The 21,989-nt window shown below is 52.9% G+C and overlaps 1 protein-coding gene across 3 annotated transcripts in view; it reads left to right on the top strand.

Moving 5' to 3' along the window:
• Positions 1-17,485, top strand: part of AFAP1L1 (actin filament associated protein 1 like 1) — a 56,265-nt gene extending 38,780 nt beyond the window's left edge. For 2 of the 3 annotated variants that reach the window (XM_045027568.1, XM_045027567.1), the window contains exons 9-19: positions 1,336-1,431; positions 1,909-1,993; positions 2,517-2,669; positions 5,477-5,688; positions 6,776-6,921; positions 7,726-7,804; positions 8,003-8,165; positions 8,881-9,045; positions 12,010-12,188; positions 13,278-13,406; positions 14,612-17,485. In XM_045027568.1, coding sequence (XP_044883503.1) covers positions 1,336-1,431; positions 1,909-1,993; positions 2,517-2,669; positions 5,477-5,688; positions 6,776-6,921; positions 7,726-7,804; positions 8,003-8,165; positions 8,881-9,045; positions 12,010-12,188; positions 13,278-13,406; positions 14,612-14,635 — 1,431 coding nt within the window. In that variant the 3' untranslated portion in view covers positions 14,636-17,485. The remainder of the gene's footprint in view (positions 1-1,335; positions 1,432-1,908; positions 1,994-2,516; positions 2,670-5,476; positions 5,689-6,775; positions 6,922-7,725; positions 7,805-8,002; positions 8,166-8,880; positions 9,046-12,009; positions 12,189-13,277; positions 13,407-14,611) is intronic. The other variant, XM_045027570.1, reaches the window with a different exon arrangement.
• The last annotated feature ends 4,504 nt before the right edge of the window (positions 17,486-21,989 follow it).

Here is a 21,989-nt window from a genome sequence, read left to right as displayed (position 1 = left end):
GCAGGTTAGCTGGCTTCATGGGAAAGGCCCAGCTTCCAGTGCTGCCTTATCTCTGAAGGGAAGGAGATTTTTCCACCCATCTTTTATCATTCCTGCCAGACTGGGACACCAGCTGTGGGGCGAGCTACCAGGCCCAGGGAGCCCCGGCCCCTTTCCGCTCCCCGTGTGATAGGCTGGAGTCCCATGGGCAGAGGGAGAGGGGAGCTGTTTGTTTACCCTCCCCCTCCTTTTTCCTGCCTTTGTTCTGCCATGGGAGGCTGTGTAGCTTCGAAACTGTCCGGTGAAGTTACCGGATCTGCCTCTGAGCTGGCAGCGTGTAAAGGCCTGAAACAGGAGTGCATTTAAATAGCACTACCTCACCCCTGGCGAGTATGAGCCCCTGCCCGCCCCAATCTGCTGATGTGGGGCATTTCACTGCTGAGAGATTGGGACGCCAACCCAGCCCCATTTCTGCCCCCCTGCCCCATTACACTGCACTCCAGGGCTCCTGGTGCTGTCAGATCTGCCCTACTCAGCCTGGCTACTGCATGTGCCTTGGTTAAGGGCCCCGTGCGGGTGGAGGAGGGATGGGAGAACTTCTCCCAGGCTGAACCTGTGTGGAGATTAGCAAGAAGTTCTGGTCACCCACATTATGATTGTAGCAGCTTTTCATCACCCCTCTCCTTTTGCTGGCTGGCAGGGATGGGACACGGGAAGGCTGAAGCAGTGCAGGGTGGGTTGTCCTCATGCTGTGTCCATCCTGACCGGCATCTCCCCAGAGAGCCTAGGCTCACCACAACCTCACAGGAAGGATGGTCAAGGCCCTAATCTGGGACTCAAGAGACACAGACGCAATTCCCTGCTCTGCTACAGCCTTCCTGGCGATCAGTACGTAAAAGATTGTGGTGCTCAGATGCTATCTATGGTGGTGGGGTCGTATAGGTACCTTGGGCAGAACCCCTGTAGGAGATTGCCAAAGCTTCCCAGATCAGCTAGCTGGAACCTAAGGGGCCTTTGTGACTGTAGTCCGAGTCCTCGTTAAATGTCCCTGAACCTTTTTAATGGCCAAACCATTTATTATCTCAAACAGGACTTTGTGGAGGGAGTTTCAAGACCCTGCTCCAAAGGGAGCTTTCAGGGCACAACATGTTGCTTTGTTCCCCCTGGAAGGCAACAGGGGACTGGATCAATCATTCCAGGAAGGGATAGTTCATAAATAGCTACGGCAAAATGCTGTTTGCTGTGGTCGGGTCAAGCAGTGTGGTCAGAGCTCCTTTGTTACTGGGGTGATGACTGGGGGCTCAGGCGCTCCCTGTGGGGCCTGAGAGGCTGGTGCTGAGTGGTCTGTCTCCACAGGTGATAAAGGAAGGGAGCAGTGCCAGTGGAGGAGGAACAGGTGTGACTGAAGCCCCTACATCCCCTGTGCTGCATTGCAAGATGGACCTTGACAAGGTGTCTCTCCCCTGCCAGTGCGGGTGGCTGGGGGTTAGTGATACACAGCAGAAGGGAACAGTGACTAAACTCTCAGGAATCAGGCAGCTGAAGACTGGGTTCCTGGGTTCTACAAGATCAGCCTTGCTCCCATTGTTTGCATGGCCCTTCTGTGGTACCCCCTATGATAGCAGAAGGGGACCCCCTCCAATGGGCAACAAAAAGCCAAGACCACCTCCCCAGCCAGCCCTGGAATGGAGATGGGGGGGGTTCCTCTAGGGGGGTGGGGCATATGCCCTTTCCTGTCCCCCTGCCTAGGGTGGGGCTATCAGGAGCTAGGCTGGACACTGACTTTTGCCAGACTCACAGAACTTCGGTCAGGGATGGTCACTCAGTGCGGCATTGACGTGGTTAAAAGCCATGGGGACCCATGTCAAGGGGAGGAAGGGATGGAGAGAGGAACTGCACTGAAATGGATGCCTGCCCTCCTCCCCGCAGAGGTTATCACAAGACAAACAGACGTCTGACTCGGACAGTGTGGCAGCAGGAGAGAACTGCACCCCCATGCGCCGAAGGGAGCACGGTGAGAGCCCCAGCCCCGCTCTGACCATTGTGGGCCCATGAGCTGGCACTGCTGGGGGGAGAGGTGCGGGGGAGGGTCCACCCCACTGCAGGAAGCATCCTCATCACCTCTCTGCAGCTGTCTCAATAAGCTGCCGGGAGGTGGGAAGGGGGCACCCATGCCTGCTGGTACAGCTTCCTCTCACTGCCATGCGGCCCTGCTGCATGTGGTGGAGTTGCTGAGGCCCGTGCTACAGAGAAATATTTGCAGCCTCTGCCTGAATCTGCCCCTGGCTCCATGCACCAGTTCTCTGAAGTGCAACAATTGCTGGGGGTGAGGATGTCCTGCTCTTGCCCCATCGGTGTATCTCTCCCCCCTCTGCCCTCCTCTCCTTGCCACTGTCTGACACCCGAAACCCCTTCCTGCTCTCATTGTAAAGCCCAGCCTGAGAGATGGTACTACAGTGACCTCTTTGCTTTGGCCAGCCTTGGAGGAGAGAGGGTTGCCATTTACTCCTGAACTGAGCTCTCCTCCCTGTTCCCAGGAAAAGGCAAGAAGAGTGGCTTGGCTGAACTGAAGGGCTCAGTGAGCCGGGCAGCCGGGAGGAAAATCACCAGGATCATCAGCTTCTCCAAAAAGAAGCCATCCCCTGAGGACACGCAGACATCCTCCACCGAGGAGGACCTCCCCTGCTGTGGTTCGTACCTAGCGCTCTGGGGCGATGGGAGCAAGAAGGGGTTTTTCTGGGTCTAGGTGGATGTTGTTCCTAGGGGACTTGGTGCCAGGTGTAAGTTGTGCCACAAAGTCTTTCTCTTGCCCATCGGACAGACCACCCGGTAGTGGGATGGGGACACCATCCAAGACACAGGGAATTTCACTGTTTCCTCTGAATTCCACCCGTTGCTTACTAGCCCTGCGACAGCATCAGGGGCTCTGCCATAATATGGAAAGGAATTTCCTGCTACAAGCTTGTAGCCTGGGATCGACCTCCTCCATCCCTTTTACACTTACACGCGCGCGCACACACTCTCGCACTCTCTCGTTCTTCTAGCTCAGTGTCTCCAGCTTGTGATTGCAGGACCAGACTGTTGCACCCGGGGCAGAGCACTCCGGGTACACATCTGGGGAGGTGCTGGGGACCACGCAGCTGTCAGGTGCTCTCTGCATTAAGTGCCATGTGAACAGGGTGATTTGGTTTTCTCTCTTCTAAGCTAGAGTGGTAGAGCTAAAGCCTGCAAGTTACATAAACAATTGGAACAAGTTATTAAACAATCCGTTTGTAAACCCCTAGAGGAGAGGAGAGTTCTAAGGAACAGCCAGCATGGATTCGTCAAGGACAAATCATGCCAAACCAACTTAATTTCCTCCTTTGTCAGGGTTACTGGCTTAGTGTATGGGGAGAAGCAGTAGATGTGATATGATTTAATTGAGTTAGGCTTTTGACACAGTCCACATGACATTCTAATAAGCAAACTAGGGAAATGTGGTCTAATTGAAATTTCTATAAGGTGGGAGCACAACTGGTTGAAAGACCATAGTCACTTAGAGTAATTATCAATGGTCTGCTGTCAAATTGGGAGGGTGTATCTAGTGGGGTTCCACAGGGCTCAGTCCTGCGGTTAGTACTAGTCAATATTTTCATTAATGATGTGGATAATGGAGTGGGGAGCATGCTTATAAAAATGTCTAACTCCAAGCTGGGTGGGGTTGCAAGCACTTCAGAGGCCAGGATTAGAATTCAAAACAACCTTGACAAATTAAAGAATTGGTCTGAAATCAACGAGATGAAATTGAATAAAGACAAGTGCAACCTACTTCACTTAGGAAGGAAAAATCAAACGCACAGCTACAAAAGGGGAAATAACTGGCTAGATGATAGCACTGCAGATCTGGGGGTTGTAGTGGACCACAAATTGAGTCGACAATGTAATGCAGTTGCAAAAAAGGCTATAATTATTCTGGGGTTTGTTAAAAGTGGAGGAAGTCCAGAGGAGAATAACAAAAATGATAAAAGATTTAGAAAACCTGACATATGAGGAAAGATTAAAAATACTAGCATGTTTAGTCTTGAGAAAAGAGGATTAAGGAGGGACCTAATATGTTAACGGCTGTTATAAACAGGGTGGTGATCAGTTGCTCCTCATATCCACTGAAGGTAGGACAAGAAGTAATTGCCTTCTCTGCAGCAAGGGCTATTTAGGTTACATATTAGGACAAACTTTCTAACTATAAAGGTAGTTAAGCTCTGGAATAGACTTCCAGGGGTGGCTGTTGAATCCCTGTCATTGGAAGCTTTCAAGAACAGGTGGGCCACACACCTGTCAGGGATGATCAAGGTTTACGTGGTCATGCCTCTGTGCAGGGGGCTGGACATCATGACTTTCCAAGGTCCCTTCCAGCCTTATGATTCTATGAGTTTAGTAAGTTGCTCAAAATGCCCTGAGATAAGATGCTGTTAAAGAAAATCAATGAAGCTCAATATGTCTGTCTGAGAGACTCATACTGGCCTCCATTCCTATAACACCCAAGTGCATCACAATCTTGGATATAGCTCTCCTTGCTACACCCCTGGGAGATGGGGAACTGAGGCACAGAGACCGAGTGATCAGTCACACCGGCGGTCTGTGGTGGAGCTGGAAATGGATTCCAGGTCTCTTTAGTCCCAGGCTAGTGCCCTAACTGCTGGACCATTTACCTCATGAATCCTGACCCCAAAACAAGGGGATGAGCATGGTAACCTCATAAGGCTTCTGCATCTACAGTTTCTGTGGACAAATCCTAATGACCTTACTTGGGCAAACATCCCGTTGACTTCAGCAGAGATTTTGCAGAGTATGAACTTACTAAAGACCAAGCTGCACTTGGGCCTTTGATTTGGAGTTCTGCAGTTCTAAGGGGCAGATCTGCTGGTGTCCAGAGAGAGGGTCCTGCCCCTGTGGAGTGCTTTGACTGCCAGAACAATGTGGGGGAGCAAGACCTACCCAGAGGTAGGGAGATCGGCAGTGATTCCCTGACAGGCCTGGACGTATCTTGGTAGGATACCGCAGAGCAGCATTTCAGACTCTGGGTATGACAGGGATCACAGTAGTTAAACACCCGCGGCTGGCCTGCACCAGCTGACTCGGGCGCGTGGGGCTTGGGTTGCAGGGCTGTTTAACTGGTCTACGTGTCCAGGCTTGGGCTGGAGCCCCAGGTCTAGGACCCTGTGAGGTGAGAGGGTCCCAGCTGCAGCCTGAGCCCGAATGTCTACACTGCAATTAAACAGCCTCTTAGCCCGTGCCCTACGAATCTGAGTCAGGTGGCACAGGCCAGCCGCGAGTGTCTAGTGTAGACAGACCCATTGACTGAAGTAGAGCGAAACAAACAGCCTTTTGGAGCCTCTCACCCAGCCCCGATTTGGCTTTCGCTTTCCACCTTTCCTTTAGCATCATGATTGTTGGTGCATATCAGCTGGACCTAATGAACTGAGACTCTCTTCCCTTTGGGAACCGGCTCGCCCTGCAGGTTACCTGAATGTCCTGGTTAACCAGTGCTGGAAGGAGCGTTGGTGTTGCTTGAAAGGCAACACGCTCTATTTCCACAAGGACCGCTCCGACTTGCGAACGCACGTGAATGCCATCGTCCTGCGTGGCTGTGAGGTGGTGCCAGGCCTAGGCCCTAAACACCCGCTTGCTTTCCGCATCCTTCGCAGTGGGCAGGAGGTCTCTGCCTTGGAGGTGAGTGTTTCATTCTCAGTGGCTCCGAGGTGAGGCATGTGGGCTGTAGAGGCTTTTCCTGCCTCGCTCTGGAAGACGTGGATGGGCAGTTTGGGTCCAAATCCTGGTCCGTTTCCTTAACGGTTTAACCAAACCCAGAACTGAACAGAGACCAAATAGATTCTAAATGGAAACCTTAACCTTAACTTAACCCCTTCCCCGGCTGTGCTTTGAGACCCCAAATGCAGCCAGGTGGGCTGGTGCATGGCCCAGGCAAGTGAAATTGCCTAGAACCAAAAAGCCAAGTCGTGTTTTGCTGCTGAGCCAGCCAAATGCAGGCGAGCACATAAACCATGCTGAGCAGCCTCTGAAATTTTCATCAATAATCTGTGGTGCACCTCGTTACACAGGCAAGGGATTTGGGGTCTTTTCAATCTAATCTTTATCTTGGCAGGATCCCTTAGGCTATGTGAAGTTTTTATTCCATGACTGATCAAAGCAGCCATGCGTGGGGCACCCTGTTAAGGTGCTTCAGACAAGTGAATGAAATACATGAAGTAATTTAACTTGGGTCTGAATGACTGTATAGCAGCAGCCCAGATGCTGATAGTATCAGCACAGAGAAGCTGCTGGACTCATTGAACCAGGCAAATCATGGCAGGTGAATGAACTCATTTGACTCTTAGCTTCAACCCAACGGCTCCCCTGCACAGGAGCAGAACTTGGCGGGTACTTGGGCTGATGGAATCTGGCTCGGTGCCATGTGGCGAGAGCAACTTCATTCTCTAGGGAGGGTAACTTCTTCCCAGTTCCCCTGGGAAGCCCGTCCCTACCCAACCCCACGCAAAGTTGAAGACGTACTGCAACACATGCTGAGATGCAGTATGTCTTCATATGAGCAGAGGCCTGTGCTTTCTTGTGTGACATGGGTGGGTTGGGCTGGTTGGGGGAGACCCAAAGCAAGGAGGTTTTGAGGGGTGAGGAGAAATATTGGTGTAACTTCCGGCCCATGCTCTGCAGGATATGGGTCATCTACCTGGAGAGATGTGAAGGGGAGATGCATATCTAGAGGCCTGGTGCTCATGACAATGGCTTTCTTGCCCCCTAGGCAAACTGCTCTGAAGATCTGGGCCGCTGGCTTGGCCTTCTGCTGGTTGAGACTGGCTCCCAGAAAACCCCGGAGGCCTTGCACTATGACTACGTGGATGTAGAGACAATAGCCAACATAGTCACCGCTGTGAGACACTCCTATCTGTAAGGGGCTCTCCTCCCATTGTTCTGGGGGGTGTGGGTGTGTGTGTGCCCATTCGCTCTGGCATGAGGCTCACCTGGTCCACCCCCACCCCCACCCCAGCTGAGCCTGGGAGAGCAAAACTCCGTGAGGCCATCCTAGCCAGCAGCACTTCCACCGTGGATGCATCTTGTGTCTCCAAACCCAGGTGGCAACACAGCCCCAAGTCATTGCATACGTCCTCAGAGCCAGAATAAACCACCTGCCCCATGAGTAGTGTTGTGGGGTAGGGATATGCGGTGGGAAAAGCAGCGGGGGGGGTTTATGATTTGTGGGGCCCTGAGCTGTCTGTGCCTTCTAAAAGCTGTCTAGGGACTGGAGCTCAGGACTGGGACCTGGTAGCTCTGGCTAGGCTGAGTGGACTTGATCAAGTCACCGTATCTCTGTGCCTCGTTTGCTTCTGGAATGGGATAATATCTATTACCACATTTCCAAAAGTGTGGGGCACCTGCCTCTGGGAGAAGGCGTCGGGGGGCGGAAGGGGGGCAAAGGGCAAGCTGAGGGTGGGGAGGTGTGGAACACACAAATAAAAGCCTCCCCATCTTCAACCAGCACATCGGATGTGGCCAGAGGGGCAATGCCTGACTGGCTTCATTTCCCTGAAGCAGGGCTCGGCTCGCAGTGGTTTGGGGACTGCATGGGGGAGGGGAGGCAGCACTAACTCATGAAAGTTTGCAAAGTGCTTTGAGATCTTTGGGTGGGAGGAGCTAGAGAAGGACGGTGTGTTGCTGCTGTGTGGGAGGGGCTGACACTCTCTACCTCCCCAGGTGGGCCAGCGCCACCCATGAGAGCCAGGCTGACTCTTCCCGGGTGGTGTATGATGACGTCCCCTACGAGAAGGTGCAGGTACGAATGTGGCTTGCTTCCTATCACGCTCCTCCCCCGGAGAGGCCATGGTCCTTCTCCCACCCAACCTCTTGCGACCTCCAAGTAACTGAATGCTGGGGAGACAGGCACCCCCTGCCCCTCAGTGGCACTTGGGGCCCACAGTTTCTCAGCAGTCACCCCGCTCTGAGTGTGGATTTCTGCTCCTGCCTAGTACAGATGCCACAGTGTCTTTGCGGGGATCTGTTTTCATTGCGTCCATCCATGCAGGCAGAGGAGCCACCGCGGCCGTCGGGGGCCCAGGTGAAGCGGCATGCCTCGTCCTGCAGTGAGTCGTCACGCCGCGTGGACCCGCAAGTCAAAGTCAAAAGACATGCATCAAGTAGGTTCAGATTTGCCCACCGGCAGATGTGCTGTGGGACCAAATCTCAGCCACATGGCAGGGGACCAGTTGGCTCAGGGATTGGAGCCTCCCATCTCTGGTCACCTCTTCCTATCGAGCCCCAGGTCACTAATGGCAGGAGCCATTCCCAGCCGCTGAGATGAGCTGGTGGGGTCTTAGTCCCGTGTGGGCTAGTGATGGTTGCAGGTGGCCATGTGTCCTTTAGGAACTGGAGTAACTGGCAGGCTGATCTGAGGGACCTGCAGCTTCTCCTTCCCAGCCCAGGGCTCTAGTATGTTTGCCTGCTGTGATGACTGGAAAGCATGAACTGCCCCTGCTAAGGACAGAATGGGGACTCAGCTGCTCCTCTGGCACCTTTCATCTGCCCTGAATTCACTAACAAAAAGCAACCCCTCCGCAGGCAATGGGGAAGGAGATGCCAGGTTCACACTGAGCCTGCATGGGCTTCAATGCCTCTTCCTGGGGAGACTGGTGTGATGTTGTCATTTCCACAGGCAGCCCCTTCTCCCTGCCACGGCCTAGTGCAGCCTCGGGAGCTGACCCGGCTAATCTGTGACACTGCCATCATGGAAACGGAGACATCAAGCTGCGAGTCCTGAACTCATCTCGCTGAGCCTGCATTTTGCTCTCCTCTATAGAGGCAGGGGCTAATGTGCAAACTCCCTGCCTGACCAACTATGTCCTTGTTCTGTAGATGCCACCCAGTACAAGTATGGGAAGAACCGGGCCGAGGAGGATGCCAGGATGTTCCTGACGGAGAAAGAGAAGCTGGAGAAGGAGAGAGCTTCTATCCGGAATGAGCTGGTGACCCTGCGCAAGGAGAAGAGGGAACTCCGGGAGGCCATGAAAAGCAGCACAGGTATGGAGCCTGCTGCAGCCCAGGCAGGCGAGGAAATACCCCCCTGGCTGATCTGAACCCAGCCCTCCAATATGGGATCATGGCAACAGTCACCAGACCAGAGGACATCTCAGCAATGAGGCTGGTGGATTTTTAATGCCCAGCAAAGCAGGGATGAGTCAGGGTGAATAAAACCCAGCAAAATGGTGCAAGTTTCTTCCATCCAGCTCTGCCGATGCCCCCTAGCCTGACCTGCTGCTGCTGACCTGTTCTGGTCCCAGCTCTGGCCATGCACTGGAAAGGCTCCCTGCTGGTCCAGTCCTCCAGACTTCTCATGAGCATGACAGTCCTGCCATCTCCTTGGTCACACCCTGAACCCGAGAAAGCCCCTTCCTCTCTCCCCCGACTGTGCAGACAGGCCCACCTCCTGCCTTTGTTAGCCAAGAGTGTAGGCGTCAACTATTCAGCAAACTCCTACCCCCACCCTTCCCTGCCCCATCATGGGGGTTGCACATGACTGTACCATCTTCTCTCCCAGCCCTGGTGCTGCTGACTCCCTGCTGGCCCAGCCCCAGCATGGACGCAGTAGAATGCCCTCTGCTGGAGATACTGTGCTCTTTTGTTCTTTGTATTCCTTGTTCCTGGCACCCCCTCTCAGGGCCGGGCTGTGCCTTCAGCCGTCTGCCAACCTGGCTAGTGCTTTCCACTCTGCTGGGCAGAACATTGGGTCCCAGCTCTAGTGCTGAGTCAGCGGGGATCTGGCGCACCTGCTGCTGCGGCCACCTCAAACGGTGCCCAACAGCATCACCTAGTGGCCAAATAGGTGTGTGTCCCTCCAGTAAAAAAGCAGGTCCTTGTATTGTTTCCTTTTCAGCTTCTAAGGTTGAAAAGGCAGAGCAGAGAACGTACTAGTACTACATAGGAGCACCTCAGTTACGAACACCTCGGGATTGGAGGTTGCTCGTAACGCTGAAATGTTCGTCACTCTGAACAAAACGTTACGGTTCTTTCAAAAGTTTACAGCTGAACATTGACTTAATACAGCTTTGAAACTTTACCATGCAGAAGAAAAATGCTGCTTTCCCTTTATTTTTGAGTAGCTTACATTTAACACTGTACTGTACTTGGGGGTTCTGTCTCTGCTGCTGCCTGATTGTGTGATTGATGGATCAGTTTGTAACTCTGGTGTTCATAACTCTGAGGTTCTACTGTACTGATAAATCCTAGCAAAGGAGAGAGGCTGCTGCAGGGCGTGGTTAATGGATATCAGAAACTAGAAACAGGCCCTCACCAGAATGACTGATCTGAGATCTCCTAGGTGCTGGCACATCACTGCTGCCACCTGCAAACCACACTCACTGGAGGGGCTGGTAAATTTTGGGCTTGGGAGCCTCCTTCACTCTACAAACCCCATCTCATCTGTCATAGGTCTCACCCCCACTTAGAGCTGTTGGGTTCCAATATGGGGACCTGCATGAATCCTTCTTCTAAACTAAAATCCTAGTTTAGATCTAGTAAAAGCTGCCACCACCCAATCAGGTACGTGGATTGGGACACAGTCCTTCCCCAAAATCCTTGGGGATCCCAAGAGCCCCAAATCCATGGAGTTCTTACACCCAGGAGAAATAAACCATTCCCCCCTACTTCCTCCCCCCTCCCTTTTCCTAGGAGAGACACCGGGATCTAACTACAGAGGGATACCTCCCTCCTCCTCTTTCCCTGAGAATCCACCCAAGGAAAGACCAACCAAGTCCTTAATAGAAAAGATTTATTAAGAATAAAAAAAGGAAAGTCACTGTCTCTGTAACCAAGATGGAACAATATACAGGCAGGGCCGCCCAGAGGGGGGGGCAAAGGGGGCAATTTGCCCCGGGCCCCAGGCTCCGCAGGGGCCCCCAAGAGAAGAGCGGAGGCTCCCGCCTCCGCCCCTCTCCGGGAGCCTCAGCGCATCAAGTGCCGAGTCTCTGGCCGAGCCCCTGAGCCCCGCCCCGATCCGAGCCACGTGGGGAGGGGGCGGGGCTGGGAGCTCCAGCGGGGCCTGAGCCCCGCCCCGCTCAGAGCGGCGTGGGGAGGGGGCGGGGCAGCTGCCTCCGCTCGGCGTGGAGCTCACAGCCCCGCCCCCTCACCACGCGGCTCTGAGCGGGACGGAGCTCAGGCCCCGCCGGAGACGCGCTCGGGTAAGAGGCTGGGGCCGGGGCCGGGGGGGAAGCGGGACCCGCCGCCACCGAAGCGCAGCCCGGTCTTCGGCGGCGGGTCCCGGTCTTCGGCGGTGGGGGGCCCCTTCTGTTCTGGGACCCGCTGCCGAAGTGCCCCGAAGGCCCGCGGCGGGGACCCCCCCCCCCCGCCACCGAATTACCGCCGAAGACCGGGCTGCGCTTCGGCGGCGGGTCCCGCTTTGGCGGTAATTCGGCGGCGGGGGGCTCCCGCCGCGGGTCTTCGGGGCACTTTGGCGGCGGGTCCCGGAACGGAAGGGCCCCCCGCCGCCAAAGACCCCGGAATCCTCTGGGCGGCCCTGTATACAGGGTCTAAACTTATCAATCTCTGGAGAGAATTTCCCCTCCTTTCTTTCTCAGTAAAAGCAATACAGTACAGACTTAAAGAAATTCTATAGCAAAACACAGAATTGCAAATACAGAAATAAAAGTATAAGAATACTAGTTCCTTGCTAATACTCACTAGCTTGAATAGAAGAATTTATTGCAGAAACCTGGGAGGACTTGATTAAGATGTCTGGACTCTCTTAATTCCCAAGAGAGACTCTCCAAGAAAACAAAGAACAGGGGGGAAAAAAACTTCCCTCCACAGGGATTTGAAAATATCTTGTCCCTCATTGGTCCTCTGGTCAGGTGTCCACAGGTACTGCTTGTTAACCCTTTACAGGTAGACAAAAACCTTAACCCTTAACTAACTGTTTGACATCTCTTCGTGGCTCTGTGCTAAGCCGACGGGACCTGATTGGTCTTGTTCCTTGTCTCCTTCAATCAGGGAGGAAGCTGAAGGAGCTGGAGGAGCAGGTGGTGGCCCTGGAGGAGCAGTGCAAAGGGAAGGAGGAGCAGCGCGTGGACCTAGAGCTCAAGCTGACGGAGGTGAAGGACCGGCTGAAACAGTCGCTAGCAGGAGGGCCAGCTCTGGGGCTCACCGTGACCAGCAAAGCTGAAAATGGGGTATGGAGTCACTGCCTTCCTTTCCACAGCCCTGGTCTTCCAGCAGGTTCCTGTTCCCCTGCAGAATCATGGAATCTCAGGGTTGGAAGAGACCTCAGGAGGTCATCTAGTCCAGCCCCCTGCTCAAAGCAGGACCAATCCCCAACTAAATCATCCCAGCCAGGGCTTTGTCAAGCCTGACCTTAAAAACCTCTAAGGAAGGAGATTCCACCACCTCCCTAGGTAACCCGTTCCAGTGCTTCACCACCCTACTAGTGAAATAGTTTTTCTTAATATCCAACCTAGACCTCCCCCACTGCAACTTGAGACCATTACTCCTTGTTCTGTCACCTGCTACCACTAAGAACAGCAGAGCTCCATCCTCTTCGGAACCCCCTTCAGGTAGCTGAAGGCTGCTATCAAATCCCCCCACCCCACCCCCACACTCTTCTCTTCCGCAGACTAAATAAGCCCTGTTCCCTCAGCCTCGCCTCGTAAATCATGTGCCCCAGCCATCTAATTATTTTCGTTGTCCTCTGCTGGGCTCTCTGATTTGTCCACATCCTTTCTGTAGTGCGGGGCCTAAAACTGGACACAATACTCCAGATGTGGCCTCACCAGTGCCGAATAGAGGGGAATAATCACTTCCTTTGATCTGCTGGCAATGCTCCTACTAATGCAGAGGGGTGGGACTCTTTTTGTTTTTTTTGTTGGCTTGTGCCTGCTTCAGGTGGGAGACATAGGGATACAAGTTGAGGTGCATAGACCCTCCGTCTTGAGACCTACAGCCTCCCCTCTGCTTTGCTCATTCCATCCCACCCGAGGCAGCCCTGCCCTGCAGCCCCTGGCTGTCTTGCTATTTGGCCATTCCAGTCCTAGGATTTTCCCCAGCTGTGCAGTGACCCCTCTGCCATTCCAGTCCTGGGCTCCTACCAGCTCTGCCAGTGCCCCTTAGTGTTCAGCCGGTCCCAGCAGTCCATTAGTGGATGATGGTAAATGCTGCTTGCCACATTCAGAAGCTGTGGAGTGTGCTTTAATCTGGGCTCTCTGGCTGTCTCCCGCTGTCACTACTTTCTGGGTCTCTAAAGGATTATTCTCCCCCACCCCCAGGAGACTGGAAATAAGCCAAATGGGAACCCCATGGAGCACTTGGTCCCGGTGAACTGTGCAGCGGAAATGAGGAAGAGGAGCCCCTCCATCCTCCCTGCCAACAAGGGGAAAGTGCTGCAGAAAGCCAAGGTACAGCTCTGACCTCCCAGCCTGGCAGCATCTTCCTGAGCCTTGCCAGCAGGTGTTTGGACATTGCACCATCCCTAGACCCTGAGGCTGGGGAATCAGCTGGTCACCCCTCCCCTTTCCATTCCTGCCTGCCCCCAACCCCACACTCTCCTGCATCAGCAGCTCTGCCAGGTTCTGCAGAGCCCCCTGCCAGTGCCTGCCCTCTGGCTGCTGAGAGGGTGGGAAGCCTGGGGATTTAAGAGTCCTCAGGTTGGCTGGGGGAGATCATGGCAATGGCAACTCATGACCTGATTTCCAGGGCAATGGTGGTGGCTCAGTCACTGAAGACCGTGGAATCTAGAGTGACCAAAGCCCTGTAGCAGGCAGTAGTGTAGGGAGCTGGCCTGGCTTGGTCCCTGAACGACGGAGCTAGATCAGGCTTTCCCCATATCTAACTTCCACACAGTATCTCACAAGCTAAAGAAGCTACTCAGAGCTAAACCCTGGCCCACCAGGGTATGTCTGTGCTGCCAACCTGTGGCTGGCCCATGTCCGCTGAATTGGGCTCATGGGGCTCAGGCTGCAGGGCTATGAAACTGCCACATAGAATAGACATCTGGGCTCGGGCTGGAGCCTGGGCTCTGGGACCTCTTCTCCTTTCGTGGAGTCCCAGAGCCCAGGCTTCAGCCGGAGTCTGAACATCTACACAACAATCGTACAGCCCCAGTCCCACAAGCCTGAGTCAGCTGCCATGGGCCGGCTGTGGGCATTCAACTGCAGGGTAGACGTACCCTTGCTGGCTCCTGCAGCAGGGGTAGGCAACCTATGGCATGTATGCCAAAGGCAGCACGCGAGCTGATTTTTTTTTTCCAGTGGCACTCTCACTGCCTGGGTCCTGGCCACCGGTCTGGGGGGCTCTGCATTTTAATTTAATGTTAAATTAAGCTGCTTAAATATTTTAAAAAACCTTCTTTACTTTACATACAACAATAGTTTAGTTATATATTCTAGACTTGTAGAGAGACCTTCTAAAAACATTAGTGTATTACCTGCACGCGAAACCTTAAACCTGAGTGAATGAATTCTCGGCACACCACTTCTGAAAGGCTGCTGACCCCTGGTCTACAGCATGGGGCTCAGTAGCTGCAGCGGTGGGGCCTGATTCTTTCTTCATGCCAACATGCCCTGAAACTTTCTCTCCCCCCCCCCTTTTCCTTGCATTGCAGGAGTGGGAGATGAAGCAAACCTAACTGGGGCAGCCAGGCCTCACCTGCTGCGAACAGACTCGGGCCCTGGGACACACTGAAGAGCTGCAAGCCCCTTTTCCCCAGGGAGAGTGGAAGAGGATTCTGGCAAGCGTGGATCTCCAGCAGGGGGATGGGGGCATGGGGAAAGCACCCACCTTCCAATGGTGGGGCCGTTTGGCAAGCAGACAAGATTGGGTGTTGGGGAGAGGGGAGGGATATTTGGGAATGGGCGGGAATGTTTCAAGCGTAAGGCTCCCGTGCAGCTGGAATGCCCAGCTCTGGGGAGGAGCACTCCACTAGGACTGGGACGTTGGCCATCCCCATTGATGTATTTTGCTCTTGGTAACGAACAGAAGCATGGGGGAGCGGGAGCTAGGGGAGTGTGCAGGTAACTCAGAGTCGGAGCGCCTGGCTTCTAGTCTTGATTGCACCACAGGTGGTCTGTGACTAGATTGTGCTTTACCTCCTGCTGCTCAGTTTCCTCCCTCTGTCAAATGTGGGCCAATATGATCTAGTCTCCAGTGAGGGGTGGGATCAGCTTTCATTAGAGGCATTACATGGAAGTGGTGCTATTTACATGTGATTTTACTGGATCAGGCCATTGGCGTAGTTAGTCCACTATCCCCAACCAGAGCAGAGATTGTGTGGAGCTAGCCTAGTCTCCTCCCCTCCGCAGCAGCCAAGCCCAGAGGCCCTAGGAGGAGACCGTGTGGCCATGGTGCTTTCTTGTGTATTGTTTGTTTGTTAGATCTCTGACCCTTAGAGCGTCTGACTTAGTGGGTGGGCTCTGCCCTGTTGCAGTCTCTTCTGTCACACTGCAGTTGTCCTTTTTTGTATTTTTTTTTTTAATATACATCAGATAAATTCAGCACAGCGGGGGAAGAGGAAGGCTGGGAAGCTATACTTTAAAGTGGCCACTGATTTTGGATGCTTCAGTGTTGGGGTACATGAGCCACCCTGGGCTTAATTCTCAGAGCTACTGCTCCCCCCAGTCTCTCCTGACTGCACATGGAGCTTTGTGCGCTCAGCACCTCTGAGCAGTGGGGGGCCAGGTTGTCTCAAGTTTGCTTCTGGCTCAACTGTTTGATCTAATTCTAGTCTCCTTCCTGCCGGGAACAGCTGTGCTGCAGGGCAACGCTACCCAGTGCAGGGCAAGGGCTGACGGCCTTTGGAGAACGAATGCTGTGGAAGTTCTGCTGCCACCATCTGAAAGCACCCCCACTTGGGCCTGGCTCAGCATCTTGGGGCTGGGGGATGGTATAGGGAGCCACCACCTTAAAGCACTGTCAGATGGTGAGCTGTGGAGGGGGGAGATAAGGGTATTGCCTGAACTAATGGCACATTCTCAACACTGCATGCAGGGCAGGACACCTCCATTTCAGTGACAGCCTCTGGAAGATGAGGAGGACCAGGGAAGGGGGCAAGAACAGAGGAAACGATTTCAGCCAGTGTAGTATGGAGAAGAGTAAGCAGAGCCAGGAAGCCTGGGGGATAGAGGGAAAGCACAAGGCACTCCTCTTTATTCCTGGACTGCACCAAAGGGTAATGTGCCAGTAAGCTTTCAGTACAACAGAACCTGTGGAACTCACTGCCTCAGGGTATTTGTATGATAACTAGCTAAGCAACCATTAATAAAAGTAGCAACTGCAGGAAAATGAGCTGGGCTCAAAAACATCTGTGTGTTCCTGCCTGCAGAGCTGTTCGGTAGTTGTAAATCCCCCACCCCCAGCTAATGTCCACACTAAAGAAATACTGCTTCCCCTCATGTATCACTTGTTCTTCATCCAATTTGAATGCACCCTGCATCCACATACACAAGAGCTCAAGCTGGTTTACAGTCAGGCAAGTACGATTCAGCATAGATTATGCTGTAGCAGTGTTAATATTGATTCAATCTCCCTCTTGCTAGTCTCAGTTGTCTTAATGTCAAACCAGAGTATTGCAGTGGTATTGAGTGGGATTTTTCACTACCTTGGATGCATTCAGCATCAGTGAACAGAAGAGAATGATGCACTTGGATAAGCCTGTGCTCCTTCATAAAAGTCCAGTTTTGCAGAGACTCTCCATCCCCTGCCCCTGACAGCAACCTTGACCTGGCCCCTAGGTAGTCTCCAAGCCATGGTGGGATCCTGTGGGTGAGGCTGCTAAGGAACATTTCTGATCTCACAGCCCTGGCCATGCCCAAGCCTATGCTGTGATTTGGTGCTATTTGATTGTTGCCTCTCCACAGTTTGGTTGAAGGCTGGGCCTTGTCTCCAAAGATGTAGGAAGAAGGGGAACTGGATGCTTCTGTTCCTTGAAACGCTGTCACCCTCCCAGCACCCACAGCTACTCCTACCATATGCTAGAGCATCTCTCACCATGTCCTTGCCACTGCAGACTGCTCCCTCTGTCTCCTTCAGTGCTGTGTGGTCTTCCTGGCTCAAGGCAGGTGTCACTTCACGATATGCAGCCATCTTCATCTCCCCCGAGTTGTAGTGCTCTCCACTAAGACAACAAGGCATGAAATGTCAGCATGGAATTGAAGCAGGGGCTCCAAGTTGATTTTAGGGGATAGATGCCCACCAGTGTGCTGCAAGTTATCTTTGGGTAGCCTACAGTCAGACACCTTAGGCCAAAGGCATCCCTGCGGTAACTGTATGCTTTGCACTCAAGCTGCACTAGGGTCATTCTAGTGCACCTCTAGGAAGAACAATTCCTTCTCCAGCCCTTGCTTAAGAGGGGGCTTTCTCAGACCTTGTAGCTGGGACAGGCTGCAGTCTCAGCCCATAGGTTCCTCCAGGTTTCTAGTCTCTAATTTTTTAACAGGCTAGAACTGCATGAAAGTTGAACCTGTCAAAATGATGCTTTTCTCTCCTCATCAGGGGCGGCTCTAGGCACCAGCAAACCAAGCTGTTGCCTAGGGCGGCCAAATCTAGGGGGCGGCAGGCTGGGCCGGTGGACCTGCCGCAGTCATGCCTGCGGGAGGTCCACCGGAGCCGCGGACGAGCGGACCTGCCGCAGGCATGACTGCGGAGGGGGCGCTCGTCCCGCGGCTCGGCTGGACCTCCCGCAGGCATGACTGCGGCAGCTCAAGCGGAGCCGCCGGACCCGCGAACCGTCCGCAGCCGTGCCCGCGGGAGGTCCGCTCGTCCCGGGGCTCCGGTGGACCTGCCGCGGGAGCTCAACCGGAGCCGCGGGAAGAGGGGACCCGCCGCGGGACCGAGGAAGGGCGGCGCAGCACACCGCGCTGCTTGGGGCAGCCTATTTTCTAGAGCCGCCCCTGCTCCTCATAACCCTCTTCCCTTCCTGCTGGCAGGGCTGGAGCCAGCGATTTGTGTATATGTGCTGATCTTCTGCTCACATGCCTGTAATGGCTTCATAATCCCCCGAGGCAGATGTGTCATGCCACAGGCTCTGATCTGTAATACAGTCGTGTACAGAGAGCAAACCATCTGTTGGTGACAAGCCTGAAGAACAAAACCAAACCTCCCTGCTGTATTGCACTAGGGTTTTTCACCTATAACTCAGCCCAGCAGGGGCACAGGTATGCTCCCTCACTAATGAGCCAAGACCTATGCTGCTACTTCCCATAAAGAAACTAAGGCTTTCACCGTACGGTGCCTGCCCAGTGCCCTTTGATTACAGGACGGGGGCTCGGTCTCTGGCTCTCAGCTCTGCTGCCTCAGCCGAAGCTGGGAGGGGTGGGGAAACAAGCAGGAACCTGGAGCCAGAAGCTTGGGCATGGTCATGCCTGGTAGGCATCCCTGCTGCCTGGGCAGCACTGTGTCACTTGTGCCACCTGCTTTTGGATATGGGGGATGGAAGGTGCCTGGCTCAGCATGTTGTGCCCCATGCTTCCTCTGTAAGAACCATCTGCATTTTCTGGAGCTGTCCCCTTTTCCCCTAATAAAGAGACTGCTGTACAGAACCCAGGCTGTGCGCATTTACTGAGCTCAGCAAGGGGTGTGCCTGGGCTGGATTTAGGTAAGGGGAGGGTGAGTTGTCCCCTCCCACTGGCAGCCTGGTTCCACAACCCAAAAACGGCCTGACCCGGTGATGCTGCACAGGCAGGGCTTGCTGCTCCTGCCTTGGGGTCACCAGAGCAGAGCTGGCGGTGTGCACGCTGGGACCTTGGCAGGGGCAGGCCCCACAGCCTGATCCCTGGCTGGGCAGGTGTAACATTACAAACTGGTGCCCATCAGAATTGGTGGCTTTGCTGATACACACCATGCTGATACAAGTGGGGCTGCTCAGTAACATCTTCTGAAGCCACTGTCAGCGCAAGGGAGGGCAATCTGCTTCCTGCCGCTCAATAGGATAAAAGGGGGGCAAATTGGAGGGGAGGGATGGGCTAAGTTGGGGGGGAGAGGAGGGACTGAATGCACAGGAAGGTCAAACAGCTGGAGGCAGGGGAAAGAGAGGGGTGGAGGGGGAAAATCAGGGGTAGAAGATAGGAGCTGGGGTTAAGAACTAGCTTGAGATGCTGCTAGACAGTGGCAGAGGGGACAAACCTGACATAAGAAGGGGCAGAGGAGATGCAAGTTACCCCAGATGGAGTGAGCCATCTGCAGTGGCTGCAAAAATTGGGTGTTGGGGGGCGGGAGGCAGAGGATGGTACAGTTCAGCACCCACTTCCCAAGGCTGTGTTCTTAAAGCACCATGCATCCCAATGCCTAGACAAGGCAGCTCTTCTCTGTCTGAAATAATGTATTGAGCTGCCGAAGGAGCCTTGAGTCAGTGAAATATTTTACGTACACCCCCTTCCAATAATGGTAATTGTCAGACAGGTTTTTAGTGTTTAAAATAATCCAACTCAGTCTCTACGTCTGTATAAAGCCCCATAGCAGTTCACAAATTTGTCTTTTCTACTGTTTGCTTTGCCTGAATTGGACTGCCTTTTTCTTGTACTCAATTTAAAGGAGTGACACTCCATTTACAATAAGAACAGGAGTACTTGTGGCACCTTCGAGACTAACAAATTTATTTGAGCATAAGCTTCGGATGCATCCGAAGAAGTGGGCTGTAGCCCACGAAAGCTTATGCTCAAATAAATTTGTTAGTCTCGAAGGTGCCACAAGTACTCCTGTTCTTTTTGCAGATATAGATAACACGGCTGCTACTCTGAAACCATCCATTTACAATGATTTCCTTTTTAAAATGCTATTTTAGTTACTCCTAGCACTTCATCATTTACCTTCGTTAACATGGTGCAGATGGATGTCATTGTGCTAGTTAAGTGATATTTTAATAGCAAACAATCACTGAAAATAGTAATAGTTACTAGTAGCTTCAGCAATGACATCTCACACAGTTTCTAGTAGAGCACTTCTAGTTGGTATTGCAATGTTTTTACTTCTAAACTTTTGTTCTTTTTTCATTTTTTTTATACCCAAGTTTATTCTTCGGGATCATATGACATCAAGGCTGACTGATTTTCCAGCTTTTCTGATGTCTTTGAGCTGCCAATGGGGATTGCCTTTGTCAACAGTTATTTTGCATCTTTATCCATCACCCTAGTGCTTTTTCATATCACCACTTGTGTGTGGAACTTGGTTCCCAAATATTCACCACAGGCCAGATTTTCAAAGGGTGAAAGCACCTAGATGCTTTTGAAAATCCAACTAGTTGTCTAAATACCTTTAAAAATCTGGCCCTAAGGGCATTATACTATCTTGTATGTAATCCTTTTCAAAGGCAAACTTCTACTGTGATGTTTAGTAAATATAAATTTACAACCCTGAGAGAGACTGACAACCATAAGTATTAAAAAATCATACACCAAAAAGTCATTACAATAAATAAATACACTTGGAGTCCTCTTAATTTGCCTTTTTGTTTCTGAGCCTTTAGGGCACATAAGCTTCATGCTTTGCTGTTACCTTTCCCAAAGAATCCATATACCTAAAATGGTTATGCATTTGTATAACTTTCAATACCATTTTGGATTTCCAGTAATATATGATTTCCCCCCCTGCCTTTGTATTGGCTGCCTTTTGGAGAAACCATAGTGCCTTGTCTCCACTATGTTTTTACAGGGGAATAGCTAATGCATAAATTACCCCATGATAAAAACACATATTTCTTATCACTGAGAACAGAGATTATAATGCTGAATCAGATGTTCAATTATTATTCAGAGTCTGACAAATCTCATATGGATTGTGGCTAACACTGCTCCTTTGCCACCAGAGGTGTTTGCATCTGCAGCCTGCCATTGTGTGGATATCATGGAAAAACAATTAAAGCATTTTAAACTAACAGAATTAACAGAGGTGTTTCCCCCCTCAACTTCCCTTATCAGGGCCTGCAGATGATGTGACACAGCTGTAGGGTTGATGCACATAAATTAAAGCACCTTAAACTCCTATGTGAACACTTTTGTTCAGAAGTAAAGTGGTCTTAGTTTTGAGACTGGCAGTCAGGATAAGCACAGATTGTAGGAGTCCTTCCCCACAGCTGTTAATCATCAGACCTTTGACTTGTCTTGAACAATTTTAAAATGTGGTACGGTCGAGGTGATTTTTTTAAGTCCAAAGAGGAGTGAAGTAATGGAGCACTCTAAATATCAGAAGCGTAGGACTGGACGGGACCTCGATGGGTCATCTAGTTCGGTGTGATGGGTGCATGCTACCCATAGGGTTGCCAAGTGTTCAGTTTTTTACCCTGGCAGCTCTGGCCAGCACTGCCGCCCTGGCCATTAAAACTCTGGTCAGTGGTGCTGCAAAGCTAAGGCAGGCTAGTCCCTACGTGTCCTGGCACCGCGCTGCACCCCAGAAGCAGTGAGCCGGTCTGGCTCCTATGCGGTGAGGCCACAGGGCTCAGCGGCACTGTCCCGGCCCTGAGCACCAGCTCCCCATTTCCATTGACTGGGACCCATGGCCAACGGGAGCTGGGGGGTGGTGCCTGAGGGTGTGAGCAGTGTGCGGGAAGCCTCCTGGCCCCCCTGTGTGGGAGCTGGACCTGCTGCTAGCTGCTTCTGGGGTGCAGCGTGGAGCCAGGACAGGCAGGGAGCCTGCCTTAGTCCCACTGCGCTGCTGACTGAGATAAGCCTGCACCCCAATCCCCTCCCCCAGCCCTGAGACCCCTCCTGCACCCCAATCCCCTCCCCCAGCCCTGAGATCCCTCCTGCACCCCAATCCCTCATCCCTGGCCTCACCCCAGAGCCTGCACCCCCAGCAGGAGTCCTCCCCCTCCCCAATCCCTGCCCCAGCCCAGAGCCCCCTTAACTCCTCATTTCTGGTCCCACCCTGGAGCCTGCACTCCCAGTTAGAGCCCTCATCCCCTCCTGCACCCCAACCCCCTGCTCCAGCCCACTGAGAGTGAGGGAGGGTGTGGGAGTGAGCCACCACGGGAGGGGGAAGGTAGTGAGTAGGGA

Source organism: Mauremys mutica, chromosome 8 (genome assembly GCF_020497125.1).
Source record: "Mauremys mutica isolate MM-2020 ecotype Southern chromosome 8, ASM2049712v1, whole genome shotgun sequence".
NCBI lineage: Eukaryota > Metazoa > Chordata > Testudines > Geoemydidae > Mauremys > Mauremys mutica.
Note: the sequence above shows the minus strand (reverse complement) of the source record. Positions and strands in the feature narration are given on the sequence as shown.